General features: G+C 39.5%; 2 protein-coding genes across 2 annotated transcripts; both read right to left on the bottom strand.

Moving 5' to 3' along the window:
• Positions 1-451: 451 nt before the first annotated feature.
• Positions 452-9,547, bottom strand: LOC124112850. The gene is made up of 3 exons (XM_048398984.1): positions 9,443-9,547; positions 1,989-2,109; positions 452-1,414 (listed from the first exon to the last, which is right to left on the bottom strand). The coding sequence occupies exons 1-3, from the start codon at positions 9,501-9,503 to the stop codon at positions 466-468; spliced, it is 1,131 nt and encodes a 376-aa protein (XP_048254941.1). The 5' UTR covers positions 9,504-9,547; the 3' UTR covers positions 452-465.
• A 3,240-nt stretch (positions 9,548-12,787) lies between these two features.
• Positions 12,788-22,579, bottom strand: LOC124112830. Its single transcript, XM_046472991.2, has 4 exons — positions 22,501-22,579; positions 18,846-18,954; positions 17,799-18,257; positions 12,788-13,339 (listed from the first exon to the last, which is right to left on the bottom strand). The coding sequence occupies exons 1-4, from the start codon at positions 22,541-22,543 to the stop codon at positions 12,844-12,846; spliced, it is 1,107 nt and encodes a 368-aa protein (XP_046328947.2). The 5' UTR covers positions 22,544-22,579; the 3' UTR covers positions 12,788-12,843.
• Positions 22,580-23,322: the final 743 nt, after the last annotated feature.

The raw sequence follows: 23,322 nt of genomic DNA, 5'->3' as shown, positions 1-23,322 counted from the left end.
ATATCAGAACTTTTCTTGAAAACTGTTTACAAGATGAATACGAAGTCAGTTCCGCTATGTAACAATTGTTGCATGCCTTTCTGAATTTCATTTGTATGTTCAAAACCTAAGACTAGTTCCTGAGAGACTTATTCCAGAGTTATCACGATCAACCGTCCGCATAACAAGGTCCCCATATCAACTCATAGACAATCAGGGGTTACATCAGACCTATCTTATCCTGGAATTCCCATTAGTAGACAATGTTGATACGTTATTCGTGACGAGCCAGACACAAACAATATTGGAGGTTCACAAACCTGACAGCGTTGCACCTATTGCATCGAGACATAATTCGTTAAGATCCAAGACACAAATGCTTTGACCTGTGAAGTGGACCGTAATTTCGCTTTTTCTTCCACACTTATGTGATGAGTAGTTGACTACTAGGCGTCAGTAAACAAAGACGTTCTACTAAGCCAGGCTTTATTTCCCAATAAGGTGTGGTAATGATTTTCCCGGTTCCAGGAACTCACTGAGATCCATCTCCGTAAGCTCGTAGCCGCCTCCTTCTTTGACCATGATCTCGTTGATCTGATCAAAGTAGTGATTGATGGACGTCCCACCTCCAGCACCGCCTATTGTGAACACAAACAACAGAACCAACTGGTTGTCGATTACGAAAAAGGTAGGGTTGCCACTGTCGGTGGTCACCTTGTACTCGTAGAAGTCGTGCCTGATGGATGTTCTCAGAGGAGCACGTAGTCTCGCGTTGGTGGAGGAGTAAAAGTAAAAGTCATCCACAAGAGCCTTCTCCTCCTGGTCTGTGCTCATGGCTGGAATGTGAATATTGTAAGGCACAAAGAATTTGGTCAGGTTTCTGGGCATCACTTTAGAGAAGGAGATGGTGTTGGGAACATCCCTGTCCAGTTCACCCACCACAATATCATGACCAGATATTCCGTGGACGTTGGGTCCGGACACAGTTTTTGACTTGATGACACGGCGCTCAACTACATTGTTGTTTTGATCAACAAATCTGAGAGTGGAGTTGACCTTGATGCTGTGAAGCCTTGACCACAAAGCGTGTCTTGGAGAAACCAGAGTTCCAGCATTCCTATTTGCCATGTGGCTGTTCCAGGGTGAAATGGAGGTCAGGTCAAGGCCATACGCCCAGCAGTCCTTGTTGCGAATGTACACTTTGTGAGCATGATCCTGTTTGGTGTACACCTTCTTTGCAAAAGCTACCGGGATGTTTCTTGCTTTGACCGCTTTTAGCCTGTGGTCAATACCGTTGGTTATCGCACCATAGAGGCCACGCTCAAAATGGGAAGGTGGAGGGGGGGTTGGAATTGTGAGGTGGATGTGGGTACAGTTTACGCCGAAGCCCACCACAGAGATCTGGTGCTCACAGTGGGCGAGTAGATAGGCACATCTGTTGCAAAATTAATCACAAACATTATGATTTATTACAAAATATTTTAAAAGTGTATCAATAAACACAGTAGATAAATAATTTCCTTTATATAAAGTAACTGTACTCCAAACTTAACTTGAAATGTGCATATGTAAAATAGCATATCATGAACGGCAAGTCCCTACTGTCATTGTTCATTCTTCGCCATATTTGGAGGAGAAATCCAGTGACGTGTTATCTAAATATTACCATGATTATTTGAGTATCAGGACTAGTAATAAATATACTACCAAGTATTTTGAGAACACTACAAATGTGACATGTATGAATATACCAATTAAGCATACAGCTGCTTTTAGCGATAACAAGGTGGACTTCAAATCTACGATAGCAACCACTTAATCCAAGGCTGTATGGTGCATACAAGGCAACACTAAATAACCTGGTCGAATCTCTGATTCGATCACACGACCATAGGATTGTGGCAAGTGAAAGTGACAAAATATTTCACATAGACGACCGGGCCACGTCTATCTCTGAAAGTGGCGACAGTCCAACATTATTGATAGTTCTTTATGAGCTAATTACTTACAGGCCGTGGTACTTCTTGCCATTATTGGCACAATAGATCTGGTGCTCGTTGGAATGTAACTGACAGATACGATGGTGCGTCATATGGCAATAAACTGAAGTATGGTTACTTGAAGCGCCATCTACAAGTGATTACATGGTTTATGTACTTTTATGGTTGTATTTATATACTCATATTGTAACACATCAAAGCTCCTGTGCTTTTCATGAAGATTTAAAACATATTGTGTTTGAATACAAGATAGCCGTCACAGATCATCTGAAAATGTATGGTTCAAAATATAAAATATATATTCTTCTGGTCAAGCATTTATTTGTCCTTTATAAATGCTTTTGTGAAATATCTGATAATTTTCATTCCCCCTTATATGTACATACTTTGAAAGGGAAAATAATGAGGTGTGGATTTCTCTTTGGGCTCAGTACATATAAGATCATGTTTTCTTTAATCATAGTATGACACATTACTCAAAGCTCCTCTCTTTCTCTTGAAGATTTAAAATATATTGGTGTTGTAGACTTTCTACAGATTTATTGTTCAAAATAGAAAGACATGAACTTGTGGTCCAATTTTGTGTCCTTCACAAATGCTATGAAGAAATATCTGGTGATTTTCATTCCCCCTCAGATATGTACATGTACATAGTTTGAAATGTAATGCTATTATGTGCAGTTTACACTTTGATCCTGATACGTATGAAAGCATACTGATCTGTTTTACAGGTGCTTTGTTGTGCATACATTAGGTAAAAACATATTGCCCTTGATATAAAAATTCAACAAAACATCATCCAACCGAGCCTTTACTATTTTCCGTAATGAAACTTTTTACAGGGCATTTTAGGAACCTAAGTAGCCTTTGAATTATCCTTCAAAAAACATTTTATATATTTTGCTTTGTTCCCGAAATCAAGCGTATTGTCTTTTTCAATCATTTTATCTCGGCTGCAGGATTTGGGAAAACATATGATTAAGAGAAGATGGCTTAGATTCCATGAATCGGCTTCAAAGCATATTGGCAAAGTCATCGTTTTATACAGGCCATTCACAGCCACATGACCTAAAGGTAGATGCATTAGGCGATATCAAGCTGACACATTCCTGTTTTCTTCAATAAATCTAATAAACAATTTTCAGTTCTCATATTCTGATTATTACCATAAACGATTTCCCCATATGTTTTCGTAATACATTTCTTAAGAATTTGTACTTCACACTACTGACAGAGAAAATGTAGGTATTTCGTGACAAGGTCAATAAAAGTCATTTCATAAATAAGATTGGAAGTTTACAAACCTGACATCGTTGTACCGATGACAACGATGGCGACGACAACAAGAGAGACCATCGTTAACATCCAGAACACGACAGCTTTGACCTGTGACGTGGACCGTAGTTTTGGTTTTTATACTGCTGTCCACATTAGGCGACAGGTGCCAGTTTTCCAACTTCTAATCAAATCACGACCCACATTTCCTATTACACGAACAAGGCATTCACTGTGGAATATTTGACGACAAAACTCTTCCCTTTATAAGAAGAAATGTCTACAGAAAAAAGAGACAATTAAACAGTTACGAGTATTACAAAACCATTAAATAAGCAGTTGTTCCTGAATCACTATCAGTTAATGATGATACCAGGTGTTCGCGAAAAATGCGTGGTAGCTGTCGCAAACATCAAGTTTGTTTGTTAAAATATATCACAGACGCTATTGTGTTTATATTGAGTACGGATTGAGAGAGTTAGTCAGATGAGTTTTTCACCACTTTTAGCAATGTTCCAGTCAGAATGAATTTACGCCAGAAACAGGCTTCACACACTGTTGCTTGTAATGTACATTTTATTCAAATAGTATTAATAGTACACACATCGGATACAATTTAAAAGTAAAAGTAATTTGATTCATATATTGGGAGATAAGGAGTGCTTCAATTATTGAAACAATTATAACGTCAACGTCAAAGCAAAATCTGTCCCGAATATAAAAGGCAAAATAACGATGAAGATTTTATGTTTGGATTTCTAAGTGAAGTGAAGACACCACCTGCCACTCACAATTTTCACATTTGTTCCAAAGTGGGCACAGCACGAGACACAGTGAGTACTTCTCATGTTGCCTCCACAAGGGAACAGCATGGCACACAAAGCATGCTTCACCTATTATATCCATGTGGGCACAGCACGGGAAACATGGAATGCGTCATGTGGGAACAGTAAGGGACAGTACTGATTGCTTCAGATATTGTCTCCATTAGGGAACAACACGGTTAACAATATTGTCCCCTGCAGGACACAACACGAGACACACAGAATGCTTCACATATTGTACCCTTTTGGGCACAGCACAAGAAACAAGGGGTGCTTCACATCTTTTTATCCACGTGGGCACAGCACGGCACAAAAGGAGTGCTTCATGGGGTGATTATGTGCCACTATCTGACATCATCTTTGACATCATCTTTAATAACTTCAGATTGTGTTGCGTGACTACAAAGTCCTACAACCCTGTTCTATAAGATTTCAGTCCAAAAAAGTTAAACATTTATTACACTATTGTGGTTCTAGATGATGATAGGAATTAAACAAACTGAGTATATTTTCAAAGTGTCTGTCTCATTAACCTTTCATCTTAAGGTCAGATTGTGGCCTAAATTGTGACACAATGTAAGCATCAGTCTATGCACTACATTATAGACTTTGCCTTCTGCGAGTGAGGAGATGTTGGTTGTTTATACTGCTTTGACTTGTATAGTGTCCAGCTGATAGTGCTGAAGCCAAGACTCATTTATGCCTACTCTGTTGGCTTTGTGGCATGTGGTGATTCGTTGATCATATTTTATCATAGCATGCATTATGTCAACATTTGCCTTAGTGATGGCACTTGAAGGTCTTCCTGATCTTGGATCATTTTCAAGGCCCTCTCGAGGAGCATCTTCCGTACTTGGGAAGAGACATGATAACCACACTCTCAAGAATGCATATGGATGAATTCGATTATATATATCCTTAATATTGTAAAAAAATACAGTACAGTAACTCAAAAGTGTAATGCGTTCAAACAGATATTTTGAACAATATGTTATCCCTTCAACAGGATCATAGGGTTGCATGATTTTGGTGTCCCTCCTTTCAACGTTAAAGATTATCAAGATAAAAGAATTGGTTAAATCAATGCAGTGAACATCATAGGCAGTATCTAAATGATGAATATTTGTCAAAATTGTAATTTGACTGTGATATTATTAAAACAACAGCAAAAGAAAAATCGCATTAAACAACATAGTGAATTGTCGGATTCACCAGTTGTATGTGTACAGAATTTGGTGTGGTCTTACATTACGCATATATACATGTAGTGTGCACAATTTAGTTCGTATATTCTGCCTTTTTTCGACTGAAACTATAAAATGTTCCCTTCACGTGCTCACGAGTTTGTCTCTTTTCTGGTGTAATCTGTTTAATATGGAGGGTGTAAGTCAGATCAGTCGTTCAGCGATTCCATACCGACTAACACACTGTTGAAACCACCCATTGCCTTGGAGAATTTGAGAAATGCTATTCACAAACTGCAAACATACCATAAACAACATGATCACGTTGTTGGTGCCGTGATACACATTATGTTGAATGTTTTAATAACACTGCTCCTATTTATCACGACAAACGTATCTCGTGCTCGCCGAGAGAATACAACCGCAGGACTAATTTGTGTGTGTGTTGGAATAAATACATACATCATGGACATTCCACAGTAACATTTTATGAAGATGTGAAGACGACATGACAGGAAAGTTTAGAAACCAAAGACGCATTTCTTGAAAAGTTTTAGATTCGTTTGATTGATATGTATTACCATTAATGGTGAGTGCTACATTACACAAACTTGGCATCCTTGCTGTCAAACGGCCAACGTGGGTGGGTGTGTACATGTCATGTCGCGTCAACCGTATACGCATAAACCAATGAAGTGTCTGATCACTCGTATAAGCCCAGCCCAGTCAGTGTAGTGTTGTTCCTACCGCAAACGCCGCTTTAAGGATACACTAAGCATCCTTAGTAGTTAGAATGAGAACTTTTCAGCCACCTTTGGTACCCACAACTGTTATTGTAGCTCGCACTCAAACGATTTCTATATAGAAGTTCAGCTGTGAAGGTTTTTTAAGTATGTATCAAGTGGAATTATATCAGAACTTTTCTTGAAAACTGTTTACAAGATGAATACGAAGTCAGTTCCGCTATGTAACAATTGTTGCATGCCTTTCTGAATTTCATTTGTATGTTCAAAACCTAAGACCAGTTCCTGAGAGCCTTATTCCAGAGTTATCACGATCAACCGTCCGCATAACAAGGTCCTCATATCAACTCAGAAACAATCAGGGGTTACATTAGACCTATCTTATCCTGGAATTCCCATTAGTAGACAATGTTGATACGTTATTCGTGACGAGCCAGACACAAACAATATTGGAGGTTCACAAACCTGACAGCGTTGCACCTATTGCATCGAGACATAATTCGTTAAGATCCAAGACACAAATGCTTTGACCTGTGATGTGGACCGTAATTTCGCTTTTTCTTCCACACTAATGTGATGAGTAGTTGACTACTAGGCGTCAGTAAACAAAGACGTTCTACTAAGCCAGGCTTTATTTCCCAATAAGGTGTGGTAATGATTTTCCCGGTTCCAGGAACTCACTGAGATCCATCTCCGTAAGCTCGTAGCCGCCTCCTTCTTTGACCATGATCTCGTTGATCTGATCAAAGTAGTGATTGATGGACGTCCCACCTCCAGCACCGCCTATTGTGAACACAAACAACAGAACCAACTGGTTGTCGATTACGAAAAAGGTAGGGTTGCCACTGTCGGTGGTCACCTTGTACTCGTAGAAGTCGTGCCTGATGGATGTTCTCAGAGGAACACGTAGTCTCGCGTTGGTGGAGGAGTAAAAGTAAAAGTCATCAACAAGAGCCTTCTCCTCCTGGTCTGTGCTCATGGCTGGAATGTGAATATTGTAAGGCACAAATAATTTGGTCAGGTTTCTGGGCATCACTTTAGAGAAGGAGATGGTGTTGGGAACATCCCTGTCCAGTTCACCCACCACAATATCATGACCAGATATTCCGTGGACGTTGGGTCCGGACACAGTTTTTGACTTGATGACACGGCGCTCAACTACATTGTTGTTTTGATCAACAAATCTGAGAGTGGAGTTGACCTTGATGCTGTGAAGCCTTGACCACAAAGCGTGTCTTGGAGAAACCAGAGTTCCAGCATTCCTATTTGCCATGTGGCTGTTCCAGGGTGAAATGGAGGTCAGGTCAAGGCCATACGCCCAGCAGTCCTTGTTGCGAATGTACACTTTGTGAGCATGATCCTGTTTGGTGTACACCTTCTTTGCAAAAGCTACCGGGATGTTTCTTGCTTTGACCGCTTTTAGCCTGTGGTCAATACCGTTGGTTATCGCACCATAGAGGCCACGCTCAAAATGGGAAGTTGGTGGGGGGGTTGGAATTGTGAGGTGGATGTGGGTACAGTTTACGCCGAAGCCCACCACAGAGATCTGGTGCTCACAGTGTGCGAGTAGATAGGCACATCTGTTGCAAAATTAATCACAAACATTATGATTTATTACAAAATATTTTAAAAGTGTATCAATAAACACAGTACATAAATAATTTCCTTTATATAAAGTAACTGTACTCCAAACTTAACTTGAAATGTGCATATGTAAAATAGCATATCATGAACGGCAAGTCCCTACTGTCATTGTTCATTCTTCGCCATATTTTGAGGAGAAATCCAGTGACGTGATATCTAAATATTACCATGATTATTTGACTATCAGGACTAGTAATAAATATACTACCAAGTATTTTGAGAACACTACAAATGTGACATGTATGAATATACCAATTAAGCATACAGCTGCTTTTAGCGATAACAAGGTGGACTTCAAATCTACGATAGAAACCACTTAATCCAAGGCTGTATGGTGCATACAAAGCAACACTCAATAACCCGGTCGAATCTCTGATTCGATCGCACGACCATAGGATTGTGGCATGTGAAAGTGACGAAACTTTTCACATTGACGACCGGGCCACGTCTATCTCTGAAAGTGGCGACAATCCAACATTATTGATAGTTCTTTATGAGCCAGTTACTTACAGGCCGTGGTACTTCTTGCCATCATTGGCACAATAGATCTGGTGCTCGTTGGAATGTGACTGACAGATACGGTGGTACGTTGTATGGCAATAAGCTGCAGTATGGTTACTTGAAGCGCCATCTACAAGTGATTACATGGTTTATATACGTTTATGCTTGTGTTTATATACTCATATTGTAACACATCAAAGCTCCTCTCCTTTTCATAAAGATTTAAAACATATTGTGTATGAACACAAGATAGCCGTCACAGACCATCTGAAAATTTATAGTTCAAAATATAAAATATTTATACTTGTGGTCAAGCATTTATTTGTCCTTTATAAATGCTGTGGTGAAATGTCTGATATTTTCATTTCATAATTCATTCCCCCTTAGATGTACATACTTTGAAAGGGAAAGAAATGAGGTGGGGATTTCTCAGTACGCATACGATCACGTTCTCGATATGATCATGTTCTCTTTAATCATAGCATGACACATACCTCAAACATCCTCTTTTTCTTGAAGATTTAAAATATTTTGGTGTATTAGACTTTCTTCAGATTTATTGTTCAAAATAGAAAAATATAAATTTGTAGGCCAGTTTGGTGTCCTTCACAAATGCTATTATGAAATATCTAGTGATTTTCATTCCCCCTCAGATATGTCCATGTACATAGTTTGATACATCCCGATACGTATGAAAGCTATCCTGATCTGTTTTACAGGTGCTTTGTTGTGCATACATTAGGTAAAGACATATTGTCCTTGTCATCAAAATTCAACCAAACATCATCCAACTGAGGCTTTACTAATTTCAGTAATGAAACTTTTCACAGGTCATTTCAGGAACCTAAGTAGCCTTTGACTTGTTCTTCCATAAACACTTTTTATATTTTATGTTATTTCATAAATCAAGCATATTGTTCTTTTCAATCATTTTATTTCGATTGCAGCATTTGGACAAAAATATGATTAAGAGAGATGGCTTAGATTCCATGAATCGGCTTTAAAGCACATTTGGCAAAGTCATCGTTATGTATAGGCCATTCACAGCCACATGCCCTAAAGGTAGATGCAGTAGCCGATATCAAGCTGACACATTCCTGTTTCCTTAAATAAATCTAATAAACAATTTACAGTTATCATATACTGATTATAACCATAAACGATTTCCCCATATGTTTTCGTAATACATTTCTTAAGAATTTGTACTTCACTCTACTGACAGAGAAAATGTAGGTATATCGTGACAAGGTCAATAACAGTAATTTCATAAATAGGATTGGAGGTTTACAAACCTGACATCGTTGTACAAATGACAACGATGGCGACGACAACAAGAGAGATCATCGTTAACATCCAGAACACGACAGCTTTGACCTGTGACGTGGACCGTAGTTTTGGTATTTATACTGCTGACCTCATTAGGCGACAGGTGCCAGTTTTCCAACTTCTAATCACATCCCGACCCACATTTCCTAGATCGAACGTCGGGTTGTTGTCTTTTTCACAGGAGATTGTTGTGTTCCGTATTAATTCCCAGGAAACATTTATGAATGAAAAATAGTTCTTCCTTGTTGAGGTCACAGAAGTCAATGTCGTTTACCTGACCAATGAAAATCTTTCTTTGACGACAAACCCGTTCCCATACGGATAAGAAATTTCTTCCAACAGCAGAGTCCAGTGTACGCTTCCGACTATGTCATAAGCAGGTGTTTATAAATGAATTAATGAAGATTCAAAGTGTAGTAGGTGTACATTGGATACATTGTTTCTTAAGCATCTTTTGCAAGTTCTCAAATCAATTTGTGATATCATCGTTAATGACCTCATATTGCTGAAAAAAATAATATGACTACTAAGTCCCACAGCCGTATATCTGTGATGCGTATACTTCTAGGCACATCTAGGTAAACGCTCACTCTCGTCTTACTGGTGGTGATTTTAGACACTAATAGTAATTTGACAAACTGAATTTCACCTTCTTGAAACCTGTTTACAAGATGAGTACGAACGGCAAGTTCCACAAAACACTAAACTACGGTTATAATGAACTCAAAGGGACCACTCATTTTTGTTCGTTATAACCGTAGTTCGTTATAGTTTTGTTGGTTTGTTTGTTGTTTGACGCCGCACTCAGCAATATTCCAGCTATATGACGGCGGTCTGTAAATAATCGAGTCTGGACCAGATAATTCAGTGACTGACATCATGAGAATCGATCCACGCAATTGGGATCGATGACATGCACCAACCAAGTTAGCGACCCTGACCACCCGATCCCTTTTACGACAAGCATAGTCGCCTTTTACGGCAAGCATGGGTTGCTGAAGACCTATTGTAAACCTATAGAAAGAGTGCTCTGTGTTGTGATTGGCTAATTTGGGTCACATGACCAAATGTCAAAGGGTGAAAATATGATTTGCATTCCCTGAAGCAAGCGACCGAATCACTGTGTAGGAATACATAATTACTCAGCATGTTTTGCATACTAATTAACAATGGACGGAAATTGAAATACAAAATTAACATTCATAACAAATATTTTGATTTCTCTATTCATGGGAATTATTGGGATTTTAAATTTTCAATTAAAATTAATTCCCAAAGTGAAATTAATTGTGTGATAAATTTACTAAAATATATGCAAGATCTACATCATGAAACAGTAAAAAGCAGTTAACAATGATCGTGTGTACTTTCATTCAAGGACCTTCACCTCAGGGAAATTACCAAATATGTACAACAAATATGACGAAGTTTGACATCACTACCGGTGACCGAGTTTTTCAAAATGGCGTGTTGACTGTCAACAGTGCGCGGGATTTTACGAAGGGACTTTCGTTGATTCAGGGATCGTATATACATAAATGTGACATGTAAGTAATCAGAAACATTCTGACAATCTGTGTACTGTTTTTGTTTGTTGTATTTTTCATTGAAACCAACGTAAATAGTCAGAAATTCTGATAAATACCGTTGTCGTTGTGCGTGATTTTGCGTCAGTCATGGCGTCACACAGTACGGGAACTTGGACAAGTTCTGTTGAAAATATCAAATTATTGCAATGTATATATGTTTAATTCCCTAATTCTTCCTACGATTCTCTTCCCGTGTATATTCTGAAAATGCAGATCTCGAGCCAATGTACTCAACGAATAGACATTTTTTGCATTTCCAACAAGTGCAGTTTTTTCAGCGTCCGTTTTCACACCTCATTTATTTTGCTTCATTGCATTTAGATAGTTTGTATTGGTGTAAAAGACCATTTGGCATTTGATTCGAAAATGTATGAGGAATTCAAGGATGTAGGTTTCGCAGCTGAAATATACGTGATGGTATTTGCGTCTCATTACCGGTGTGCGTTATTACCAAAATCACAATCACCATAGCAGCAACAGAACGTTCGATGTTGACGCATCACATCCGAGAAAGTACGAGGTGTTAAAGCGTGCTCATGTTTTTTTCTACATAAAACAATAGGTTTACAATATCGATAAATACTATGTGTGTGTTTATTTCCGGGATTTTATCGAGTATTTGCATCTTGGAAATTTTCATTCGAGCCCCTCAAGCTAAGATGCAGATACTCGATAAAATCCCGGATATAGACACACATAGTATTTATCTTCTAATTCTACCCCGGATCTTCACGAGTCCTGAGTTATTGTATTGCTGAACAACCACGTAAGAATTGACTTTCACTTTGTGTGAGTTCAGTTGAGTATGGAGGTTCACAGAGTGAGGGCTGAAATTTATGAAAAACCGAAGCTTATGTCAATGGGGAACCATGTTGTGTGGATAATTGATGAAGTCCATGCCTCCAGTACAACATGCATTCACTTACTTCAGTCATTCTTTCAGTCATCAACATATTAAGGACCCTGCTGTCTTAAACCCAATCATGTCCAATATATAGTATAATGTTATTAGATTTCATTAAGTTTGTTTGTTATTTAACGCCGCTCTCAGCAATATTTCAGATATATGACGGCGGTCTGTAAATAATCGAGTCTGGACCAGACAATCCAGTGATTGACATCATGCGCATCAAGCAACGCATATGGGAAATGCATGAACTAAGTCACCGAGCCTGATCACCCGATCCCTTTAGTCAGCTCTTACGACAAGCATGGGTAGCTGAAGACCTATTCTTCCCCGGATCTTTACGGGTTGATTTCATTAAGTAGTGGTGAAACGAAGATAATATTCTCAGAACTATTGTTGTTTGAATTGGTGCTGGCTGCACGTCCCTAAAGGCTTGATATATAGAAGGTGCATTTCATCAGCGTTAGCATATAATAACAGCTCCCATCTATGCCTTGTAGATGTTTGTTTGTTTCTTGTTTAACGCCGCATTCAGCAATATGCAAGCTTTATAACGACGGTCTGTAAATAATCGAGCCTGGACCAGCGATTGACACCATGAGCATCGATCTACCTCTTGGGCATCAAAAGGCATCAACCAAGCGCCTGACCACTCGAGAAGAAGAAATATTATGTTACTTTCTCACCTTCACGGAGTTCATAAGCGAATGTCTCACGTACATACGGATAGAAATAATACTTAAATCAAGAAACATTCTCCTTTAAAACAGTTTGACTCGATCGCAAAGTACATTAGATTAAAATATGGAGCCGTATACAATGCATGTCTTTTTTTTATTACCATGGAAACTACTGATCAAGCATACATACTTTATCCAATGATAATAGGGAGAGTGTGACCTTGGTTGAGGAATCCGTCAAGATTGACCTCGGTGAGGCGATATCCGCCACCCAGTGTCGCCATGATGGCGTTAATCTGATCATGATAATGAACGATAGACGTGCCGCCCCCTGCTCCGCCAGACGTGAAAACAAATAACAGAACGAGCTCGTTGTTGATGACGAAAAACGTCGGGTTGCCGCTGTCGCCGACGATCTTTGGTTCATAGTAGAGATGACGTAATGAGAACTTGGATGGTTCGAGGAGACTCGCGTAGTTTGACGAGATTACACTTAAGTCATCAATCAAAGCCTTCTCCTCGAAATCGGAGCTGAAGGTCGGGAGACGGTCTTGACGAGGACCTCTGAATGATGTAAGGTTTCGCGGAAGCACTCGAGCAAATCCGATTGTTGACGGAACATCCTGGTCAAGCAGGCCAACAACGATATCGTGTCCCCAGAAACTGTGGGATGCAGGATCCACGTACCTGGGTAGAGATTTGTTTAGATCACAAAATATACCATGGTTGACTCATCCTCGATTATCCAGGGTATTATATCCACATGCTACTATTTATCATAATATAATGGTAATAGAGAATGGTAAAATAGAGAATAGAAAGGTGGTGTGTGTTTGAAAATACAAATGACTATATTTTTTATATGTTTGTTTGTTGTTTAATGCCGCATTCAACAATATATCAAATATGTGACGGCGGTCTGTAAATAATCGAGTCCGGGCCACACAATCCAGTGGTTGACATCATTACCATCGATCCACGCAGTTGGAATACGATGACATGCATGAACCAAGTCAGCGAGCTGACCACCCGATCCCATTAGTCGCCTCTTACGTCAAGCATAGTCGCCTTCAGCATGGGTTGCTGAAGACCTATTCTAACCCGATCTTCACGGGTCCCATCATTTTTATAACATGGCTTCAGGTGTATGGGCAAGTTGGGAATAACGCTGCTGTGAAATGTATGTCAGCTACATAATGGCTTGTCTGCTCAGTTAAGAAGTAAACGACGAGTGTTTATCATACAATAAAACACTGCAGGGAGAATAAACCATGAGGGGCCTCGGCAATGTTAAAGTCAATTTTATAAACAGGGGGTTGAAGTCCCGGATATTCTCACAATTTTCACGTCGATTATCTGTACTGTTTCTCCCAACACCGATTGTCATGTCTCTACCACCTTTGGTTGCGATAGTCGGCCATTTCGTTTATCTACGTTACCAAGCTACATCTATTGGGATAACTCACAAGACACATCCCTCTAATAAATTACGTCGGCCAATATACGACGTCATCAAGCTGCGAGCGCATGTTCGAATCTGCAAAATGACGTCATGTTAGAACAATGTTTTATCGTGAAATGAACCACGCTTCGTTCTTCATTGCTCTTTGCGATTTATCGCGTAGCTATTTTATATTATGGGATATAAACTCAAAGTATCGCTTGTGGAAGTCATAAGTATCTACTACCTTGGTGTAACCAACGTTTACAGGATCATAATCTGTGAGTGAGAATTGTTTGAGGTCGCTTTCAGTAATATTCTAAGAAGAGGCTTCGAACCCGCCATTGTATCTTATATAACCTGGACCAAAGTTTGTTTTAAACATAAGACCTTCTTTATACCCATTATCTATCTTTGAAAGCATGCTTTGTATTTTTAAGCATCTGTGAGGGCCGTGATTAAGACCTGTGCCTGTTTACATCGAGATAAGGCCCGTGAAAATCAGGGGTAGAATAGGTCTTCAGCAACCCATGCTTGCCCTAAAAGGCGACTATGCTTGGCGTAAAAGGCGACTAACGGGATCGGGTGTTCAGGCTCGCTGACTTGGTTGATACATGTCATCGATCCCAAGTGAGTGGATCGATGCTCATGATATTAATCACTGGATTGTCTGGTCCGGAGTCGATTATTTACAGACCGCCGTCATATAGCTGGAATGAATATTGCTGAGTGTGGCGTACAAAACATCAAGATAAGTGATAAGTTACGGCTTAAAATTGGTCCCCAGCAGCCTATGTTTGCCGTTCGAGGAGATTGTTGAATAGTAAGGAGCACACTCAATGACTTGGTTGATTGAGGAGATAAACCTACTGTGTTTTGAAATTTGATGTAGTCCCACTGTAGAGTAGATACCTCTTATTTTAGTCCAAAGACAGATGTTTTAATTTCATGGCAACCTGCTCTGCACTTTTTGGACTTCTGACTGGCCCCAAGTCAGTTCTTGGAAATCAGCGAGAGAGGTCATTTCTTGGAAATCGAGTATGCCATTTCCATTGAAGGGGTGACATTGGTTTTTAAATGCTAAACGAATATATTTCTACAACAAACTTTATGAATAAACATTCTACTATTTATTTTGCATGTCTAAGTCTTATTAGTTACTTAGCAATTACCCGCAGTAAATAATAAAAATAAACGCCTCTCCACCCCTAACTTGGATATGGCAGAACTTGACCTACATCGCAGTTACTCTCACTTCAAAGATGTCAATATGTCTGCCAATGTTTTACAGTTTCCGTGCCTCACCAGACAAGACAACCCCGATCTGTGGTGTGGTTTAACATCAACCTGTATATTCACTGGGAATGAGCCTGCTGGTACAATGTGATTATCAATGTAACTGGAGTTTGACTGAGCAGCCACTTTTCAGGCTGCAGGCAAGACGTTTTTATGGCTGCAGACAAGCCAGCTATTTTGCCATGAGGAATCTGCATGATTTGACCTGTCAATGTGAAGTTTTCACAGATTCATGGCAAGCGTGTGAAAGAAAATTAATGTGACTATTGTGGCCCAGAAACAGTGGTTCGTGTATGATTTTCTTAATTGTGCATGTTCTGAATCTCATCAAGTTTGATAAGATGCTATGAACAAGTGTGCTTTGACTTCAGTCATGTCGGGACATTGTTTTAGCCTTTCGAAAGGAGCTAGAGAATCTTGGAGTGTTTTCTGATGGACTTTTAAATCCTCTCCTGCCAAATCCTTACGGTGGTGGCACACGGAGATGGCAATGGATATCGATCACAAAAAGGTTTGTAAACAACATGTTGTCATGAATAAAGTTTCTTCAAACATGTTTTATCATTTTTTATTTTACTGTCATTGTCGGTTTTTTCAATGAAGAAATAGCCTGTTCCGATTCTGGTCGCATGAGAATTTCCCTGACAGTTTCATGAACATTTAATTTGTATGAAAAAGATATGCCTTGTGTAAACCTTGTAATGTCATCAACGTAGCAGTCAGGGTTGGGCCTAGAATGCCAAAAACATCTGATATCAAACGACCGTATTTCCTCTATTAGACGCTAAGCTGTCTATTAATTTCGCGAGAGCCCTTGACTCGGCATGTATTAGAGACCTGGCTTGTATTAGAGACCCTACGTGTATTAATGGAAATATAGATACAATTTACGGGTGATCAATCTACAGCCATTTTTTAATGAATCGATATGTAGGCTATCGATGTATTCATACACACGTTTTTTGTGTGAAAAGGCTTATTATATTTGAAGGGGGTTTCCGTAGCAAAATGGAAACCTCTTTGAAACCAATCCGAATCAAGCATTCATCACTGTCATGGTAGAATGCGTGTCATCGTCCCCCCACAGCAGCTCACAATGTCAATATTGTCTTATCCTGGGACCCATTCGACAAAGCATATCGTCGTAAGTCTATGTTCAAGTCCTGAGTTGCGATCATCTCCGCGCTAAGATCTTTTTGTGGAACATGGCCCGGACACGAGTAATTACATATTGCAGTCATATACCAGGGTGCCGTTGTACAAAACAACCCTAGCGCTAAGGTCACTTATATCCTTAAGTTTTAACCTTAGGCCTTTACTAAGGTTGACCTCCTGTTGCATGAAACTGCCTTACGCTAAGGTAGCCTTAGTTAAGGTGAAAATTTAAGGTTGGTCAGACCCAACCTTAGCGTGGCTAAGGTTGAAACTTCATTGAATTTCAACATGACTACTTTCTTGTTGATGTGTGAGGAAACTGAGAGAAGTATGAGGAAACAGCATGTTTTCTGAGATCGCACCATGCAGCTTGAGACACTGACAAACTTGGACAAACATATTTAATTCAGGCAACAATGTAGTATTTTCCAGATTATTATCCAAATTTTTCACAAACCGGCCGGGTAGGAAGGGTTTCTATTTTTTTTCCTTGCCAATTTTGGCTGAAAAAAACATCCTGTTAAAAATTAAACATTTTGAACTCAAATAGAAATATATAGATCTAATGGTGTGGAGGAATTTTTATTAATTTATTTTGGCCTGTACTTACGTTCGATATAAAATGAAAATTAATACATTTCTTCTAACACCACTGGATGTCATGTTATGCTTTCAATAATATCAATGATAGATACACAAATTTGATCTCATTTACAAAGTAACGATGCTACATCAGCTAGGCTGAATGAATGGCGAAACTTACTTTCGGCTATTGCATCCCACTCCCTCATTTTGGATTGATTGGTGATTGTTGCAGAAAATGAGCCGAATAAAACATGGCTGCGACACTTGACTTCATCGGCCAAGAGTGTCAGGTCACTTGATGTAAAGTTTGATTGCCGACACCATTTCTGTGCACTGGTAGACGGCTGTGTCATGTTGAAGTATAAATATTAGTCGTCTGCAGATGCGAGCAGGGGAGATAACTCTCAACCGAAACTACGGACATAATTGAGTCTCCCACACTAAAGAGTTCAACCTTAGTTAAGGTTGCCGCTAAGTATCCTGTCCACGTTAAGGTTGTCCAAAGGTAGTTTTGTGCAACGGGCGTAACTTTTTGATAAGGTTACCTTAAGATTAACCTTAGTAAATAAGTTCAACCTTAGTAAAGGTTGTTTTGTACCACGGCACCCTGGTATATACACGCGGCGTTAAACAACCATAAAGCAACTAAGTTTTGTTATATTTCCTCACCTTGTAGCTACGATCCTCCTGTCAACTACATCGTTCCCGGCGTCTACGAACCTGATCGTGGTGTTCACAGGGATGTTATAGTGCCTGGCCCATACGGCGTGGCGGGGAGACACCAGCGTCCCAGCCTTGCGCACTCCATGCTCACTGTTCCACGGAGACATGCACGTAATGTCAAGGCCGTACGCCCAGCAGTCGGTATTGCGTGTATAGTTCTTGTTTTTGTGGTCTTGCTTGGTGTAGATCAGCTTTGCATTCTGTGGGGAAATGTGTCTTTGGTAAATCCTTGCGATGCGGTCGTCGATTCCGTGGATGATGTTCTTGAAGAGTGCGCGTTCGAATGGCGACAGGGGAGGATCAGTGGTCGGCGGGTGGGTAGGTCGTCGGGTGACAGGGTCGCAGTGGGGACCAACGCCGACGACGGTGACGTTGTGTTCACATGACGGCATCCACATTTCACAACTGTATCGTAGGAATATGGGGAGTATAGAGGGATCGTACATGGGGTGGATTGGTAGTATACACTGAGTGTATGCTGAGTGTATACTCTATGTTATATTTCAGATGTTGAAATGTCATTGCTAAAATGTAAAATACATTATATAGTGATAACACGGCAAATATACTTCAGACATTCAGATTCATTTTGTTATGTTTCACACTTAACTTTGAGTTACGGAAACGGGCGAGTGGATACGAATAGGAGACGAGTCTACTTGCAGGTTACGGACATGGGCGAGTAGGGGACGAGTCCACTAGCAGGTTATATAAACGGGCGAGTGGTGACAAATAGGAGACGAGTCTACTTTCAGGTTACGGAAAAGGGCGAGTGGCGACGAATAGGAGACGAGTCGACTTTCAAGTTACGAACATGGGCGAGTGGTGACAAATAGGAGACGAGTGTACTTTCAAGTTACGGACACGGGCGAGTGGCGACGAATAGGACACGTGTCTACTTGCAGGTTACGGAAACGGGCGAGTGGTGACAAATATGAGACGAGTCAACATGCAGGTTACGGAAACGGGCAATTAGTGACGATAAATGCTTACAGATTGGCATAGTGCTTGCCGTCACTACCGCAGTAGGATGTTGCATCATGAAGGTGGTTCCTACACACTGTGGCGTTCAGTCCCTTGCAGTCAATACTGAGACCTTCGCCTGAAAGACAAGAGACAGTTTCCTGTTCATTATCCTGCATAGAAAGATTATTATACGACCAAGTGTGTCATACACAAGTTTGACACTCGTTTCGCAAATATCGTATGAAACACATGTGTGTGTAATAATTTCTTTATTCTACACAATTTACCACGTCAAACGTTATAGATGTTTACCATATCTATAGCTAACCGGGAACGGAAAGTAGGTCATGGTGTATTAACACTTACATCGAGGTGAATGAGATAGAGTTGCTTCCTCAAAAAGTTCACAGTTCACCTATAATTTGCGTCTGTTTATGGAATGGAAAATAATTCCAAAATGATGAAATCAATACTACGTTCACATATCGTACAAGTGTAATTTGTATAAGAATTGTATTAACGAAGAAGGTGAGGTGAGGTGAAATGGGGTTTAACGTCGCGTCCAAGATTATTGCACTTATATAGAGACGTGCATGCACGTGAATGTGTGTGTGTTAGTGTGGCTGCTTGTACTAGTCCGGACTGATGCCGATTTATAGTGCTAGCTCACTGAGATACCATGCCGCAGTTTAACATGGATACCCCACTCAGACACAGTATACTGACTCCGAGCCGACCAGTCCTTGTTTTAGCCCCTTAATGCCGAGCGCCAGAAGGGTAACAACAAGTACAATCTTTTAACGTCTTTTGGTATGACGCGGTCGGGGATCGAACCCCAGACCTTCCGCTCTCCGGGCGGACGCTCTACCACTAGACCACGGAGGCGGTCTTATTAACGAAGAAAGCGAATTTATGTAACGCAGCATCGGTATAAGTTAGACTTGGGGTGACGCGGTCACCTTCAAATCTACAACTTGCTGCATTCGTCGTCATCCAAGAACCAACAAAAACTGAAAACTGAAATAAACAACAATATATCGTGAGGATATATTATCAACAAAAGAGTCAGTTTGGGAAAGGTCAAGCGCTCTACTCGTCATCAGACATGCCAAATGGGGGTATGTTGGATTACGATATTTCCATACGGGAAGGCAGAGTTAGTGTGCGCTTTATTACTGCAGCCAATGTGAAATACACCTCCATACATTGGCAAATAATGGTGTAGATATGTCAGTCGATATGGATTTGTTGTAAAGGACGAAGCATTTGACAAGAGTGGTCATTTTTCCGCCTGATACTGTTGTAACGTGTCCACTTCCACATTGAAACAATACATTAAGCCAGAAATCTATATCCCAAAAGAATTCAGTGTGAAACCAAATATTAACAAACAAATGTTATACAATAGACAATTCGATCATAGAGTAACAACAATGGCAGTACACAATAGAGGGGCAGTACAATATTCAGTGGCAATATAAAATACAGTAGCAGTGGTAATAGCAATAAAGTCAAAGATAATAATATTCATCTAGTAGCAACATTATTCAAGCTTCCAAAATAGGTCTAGGCTGGATAGGCGACACACTGAGTCGGTAAATCGTCATTTATTTCAAGATATTTTACACCATATTGACATGACAAAGCTGTATCACCGACTTTCCTATCAAAAACACACGGACCATGGCACCTAGCACGTAATGGCTGATCAGGGATTGGCAAAAACACTAAAGCTTTATCGCCAATAATTCTAGAGATTTTTTGTGATAGTGTACTTTTATTTCGTCCTGGAATTATTAAAATTATCCCAAGCAAGTTCAAAGTTTTTAGGAAGTCTAACCTGAAATGATGAACATACTCCAACAAACTTCATTAAGCCAATACTCATTCAAGTGCCTTATGGGTCCACGAACAGTAAGGCCAAGAGACAAGATCAAAAGGCCTTAAGCATAGGACTCTTGAATTGACTCAACAAATGAATGCCTTCATCCCAATCCTACTCAAAACAGTATGTCCTTATCATATTCTTATTTGAATACACAATGCCATTTAGAAAGTGGCATATTCTTATTTGATGACACCTCTCTGAAGCTCCCTGCGATTCGGGATGATATGCATTAGACATAAGCTAGGCAAACTGGTGCATAGCCTGTTGGAAAACACATGGCATGAAATTAGATCCTGATTTGACTGAATAGTCCCATGTGAACCAACCATAGTGAAGAACATTACCAAAAGATTTTCGGATAAAGCAATTGGAAATTAAAGCTGATAAAGAAATTAAGCTGAAACAAATTGATTCACAGAACTCTCTCTCTCTAAACAGATATACAGACAATCCCAGCCAGACCTTTGAAATGCATTCCAGCCTTTGAAGAACCTTTGAGCAGGTTTATCATTGATTGTGGTGGTCCTTTGCCTAAACCTAGGTGAGGTAATCAGTACATGCTTGCTATCCAAGAGGTTTCAAGAGGCTATTCCTTTATGAATAATTACGGCTCAATTTATTATCATGGTTTTGGTAATGTCTCTCTCTCTCTCTTTCTCTCTTTTCTTGCTTAATCCGAATTTCTCTCTTCTCTTCCATTCTCAAATTTCAATTACTATTTTTATTTCTCTTTTTCAGCTTTCAATTCTTTAAGCCAATTTTCTATTTCCATTGCCATGTTTCGTCTGTTGAATTCTAATTTCTTTAAAGCCAAAACATCATCAGCCAAAATTTCGTCCTCAACGAGGTAAGTAATCTAAATATCCTTTACATCGGCCTTAAGCATACCTAATTTGAAGTAAGGCTTGTGATATTGGGCGAAATGACCAGTTCAGACATATTAAGCATAGAGACCTGTTTTGTAGATGGTTGGCGTACAAACATATCTACCTTAAACAACACCATTGTGATTGTTGGCTTCACACAATATTAGACAGTAATTTAATCCAATAATTTTGCTGAATAATATTTGTGATATATTCATTCTTTTCCCGGACGAGCCCCCAGGTTCTGTTAGGCGCCAACTCCAAAAGTAATTGCAATGGCAGTTCACAATAGAGCAGCACAAAATTCAGAGTGGCACAAGAGCAGTGGCAGTAGCAATAAAGTCAGAGATAATAATATTCACCAAGCAGCAACATAGGTCTAGCTTCCAAAATAGCCCTAGGCTAGATATCCAGGGTGAAAAATATAATCTTCACACAACTTCTGGTCTTGATGTAATTTGAGATGAGAGAGTCATGCATAGCCAACTCGTGTAGTCGAAACACCTTCTAGAAAGTTCCATATCATGCTGGATTAGCCTATATCTGTTCCAGAAGATTCCAATTTACACTTGACTCCAAAAGCATGAAAAATACAGTAACCATTGCTTTCAATAATACATTTCTGACAACTAATTATTGTTAAAACACACTATTATGAACTTCTACTGAATCTTAACAGAAACAAAACAAAAACAATTACAACATTATTTAACAATACATAACACACGATCCCGTTTGTCACCTCTTACGACAAGCATAGTCGCCTTTTACGGCAAGCATGGGTTGCTGAAGACCTATTCTAACCCGGATCTTCACGGAAACCCAGTAGAGTAATCTCTGTAGAACATTATCGACAATGTTAGAATATAAATCGCCAATTTAAGAATGATATAATATGAAGGCTAGAAAAGACATGGAAATTACTTACAGATACTTGTCACTAGAACTAGAAAGTAAACAAGTCGTTTCATGACGTCCTTATCGTATACTGTTTGAACCCGTAAATAACCGACGAACTATTTAGTGACTGATAGCATATCTTTGACATACTAGTTAAGTTGTAGAGCCAATCCCATAACATTCAGAATATGGATGGAATTAGACTCGTAGCAAGAATTAGGGAATGATTTGGTATATTCAACAGAAATTGTCAAAGTTTCCGTCCTGCGTGGCGCCATGATTGAGGCAAAATCACGCACAACGACAAGGGTAGTTATCGGGATTTCTGACCATTTTTCTTGGTTTCAATGAAATCATAAATAATATAACAGTACACAGATTGTCAGAGTGTTTCTGATTATGTTGATGTCACATTTATGTACATACGATCCCTGAATCAACAAAAGTTCCCTTGTAAAATCCCGCGTACTGTTCTCCATGAACACGCCATTTTGTAAAAGTCGGTCACCGGTAGTGATGTCATATGTCAACATTCTTGCACATATTTGGTAATTTCTTTGAGGTGAAGGTCCTTGAATGAAAGTACAACTGTACACACGATCATTGTGTCCAGCTGTTTACAGTTTCAATTATGCTGTAGATTTTGCATATCTTATATAAATTCTTTTGCACAATTAATTTCCCTATGGATATTTATCAATGTTCAGTATGATATATGTATACATAGGCCACAAAATGTTTGAACCTTTGCTTATCTCCTGTTTGTTTAAACATTGATTGCATAAAAAATTGAAAGAATTGATAAGTTTATATTGTCGTATTCGATATTTCTTGCCTTAAGTCGAGTGTT

This window comes from Haliotis rufescens, unplaced genomic scaffold, assembly GCF_023055435.1.
Source record: "Haliotis rufescens isolate VD_foot unplaced genomic scaffold, xgHalRufe1.0.p SCAF_19, whole genome shotgun sequence".
Lineage (NCBI taxonomy): Eukaryota > Metazoa > Mollusca > Gastropoda > Lepetellida > Haliotidae > Haliotis > Haliotis rufescens.
This window is presented reverse-complemented; position numbering and strand designations above follow the sequence as displayed.

Excerpts from the sequence above, each read along its gene's own strand:
- LOC124112850 (XM_048398984.1), bottom strand. The coding sequence starts at position 9,503 with ATGTTAACGATGATCTCTCTTGTTGTCGTCGCCATCGTTGTCATTTGT. Across the intron at positions 2,110-9,442 it reads CATTTGTACAACGATGTCAG|ATGGCGCTTCAAGTAACCAT; the intron begins GTTTGTAAACCT and ends AATCACTTGTAG. Across the intron at positions 1,415-1,988 it reads GGCAAGAAGTACCACGGCCT|ATGTGCCTATCTACTCGCCC; the intron begins GTAAGTAATTAG and ends ATTTTGCAACAG.
- LOC124112830 (XM_046472991.2), bottom strand. The coding sequence starts at position 22,543 with ATGAAACGACTTGTTTACTTTCTAGTTCTAGTGACAAGTATCT. Across the intron at positions 18,955-22,500 it reads AGTTCTAGTGACAAGTATCT|GCGAAGGTCTCAGTATTGAC; the intron begins GTAAGTAATTTC and ends CTTGTCTTTCAG. Across the intron at positions 13,340-17,798 it reads AGGAGGATCGTAGCTACAAG|GTACGTGGATCCTGCATCCC; the intron begins GTGAGGAAATAT and ends ATCTCTACCCAG.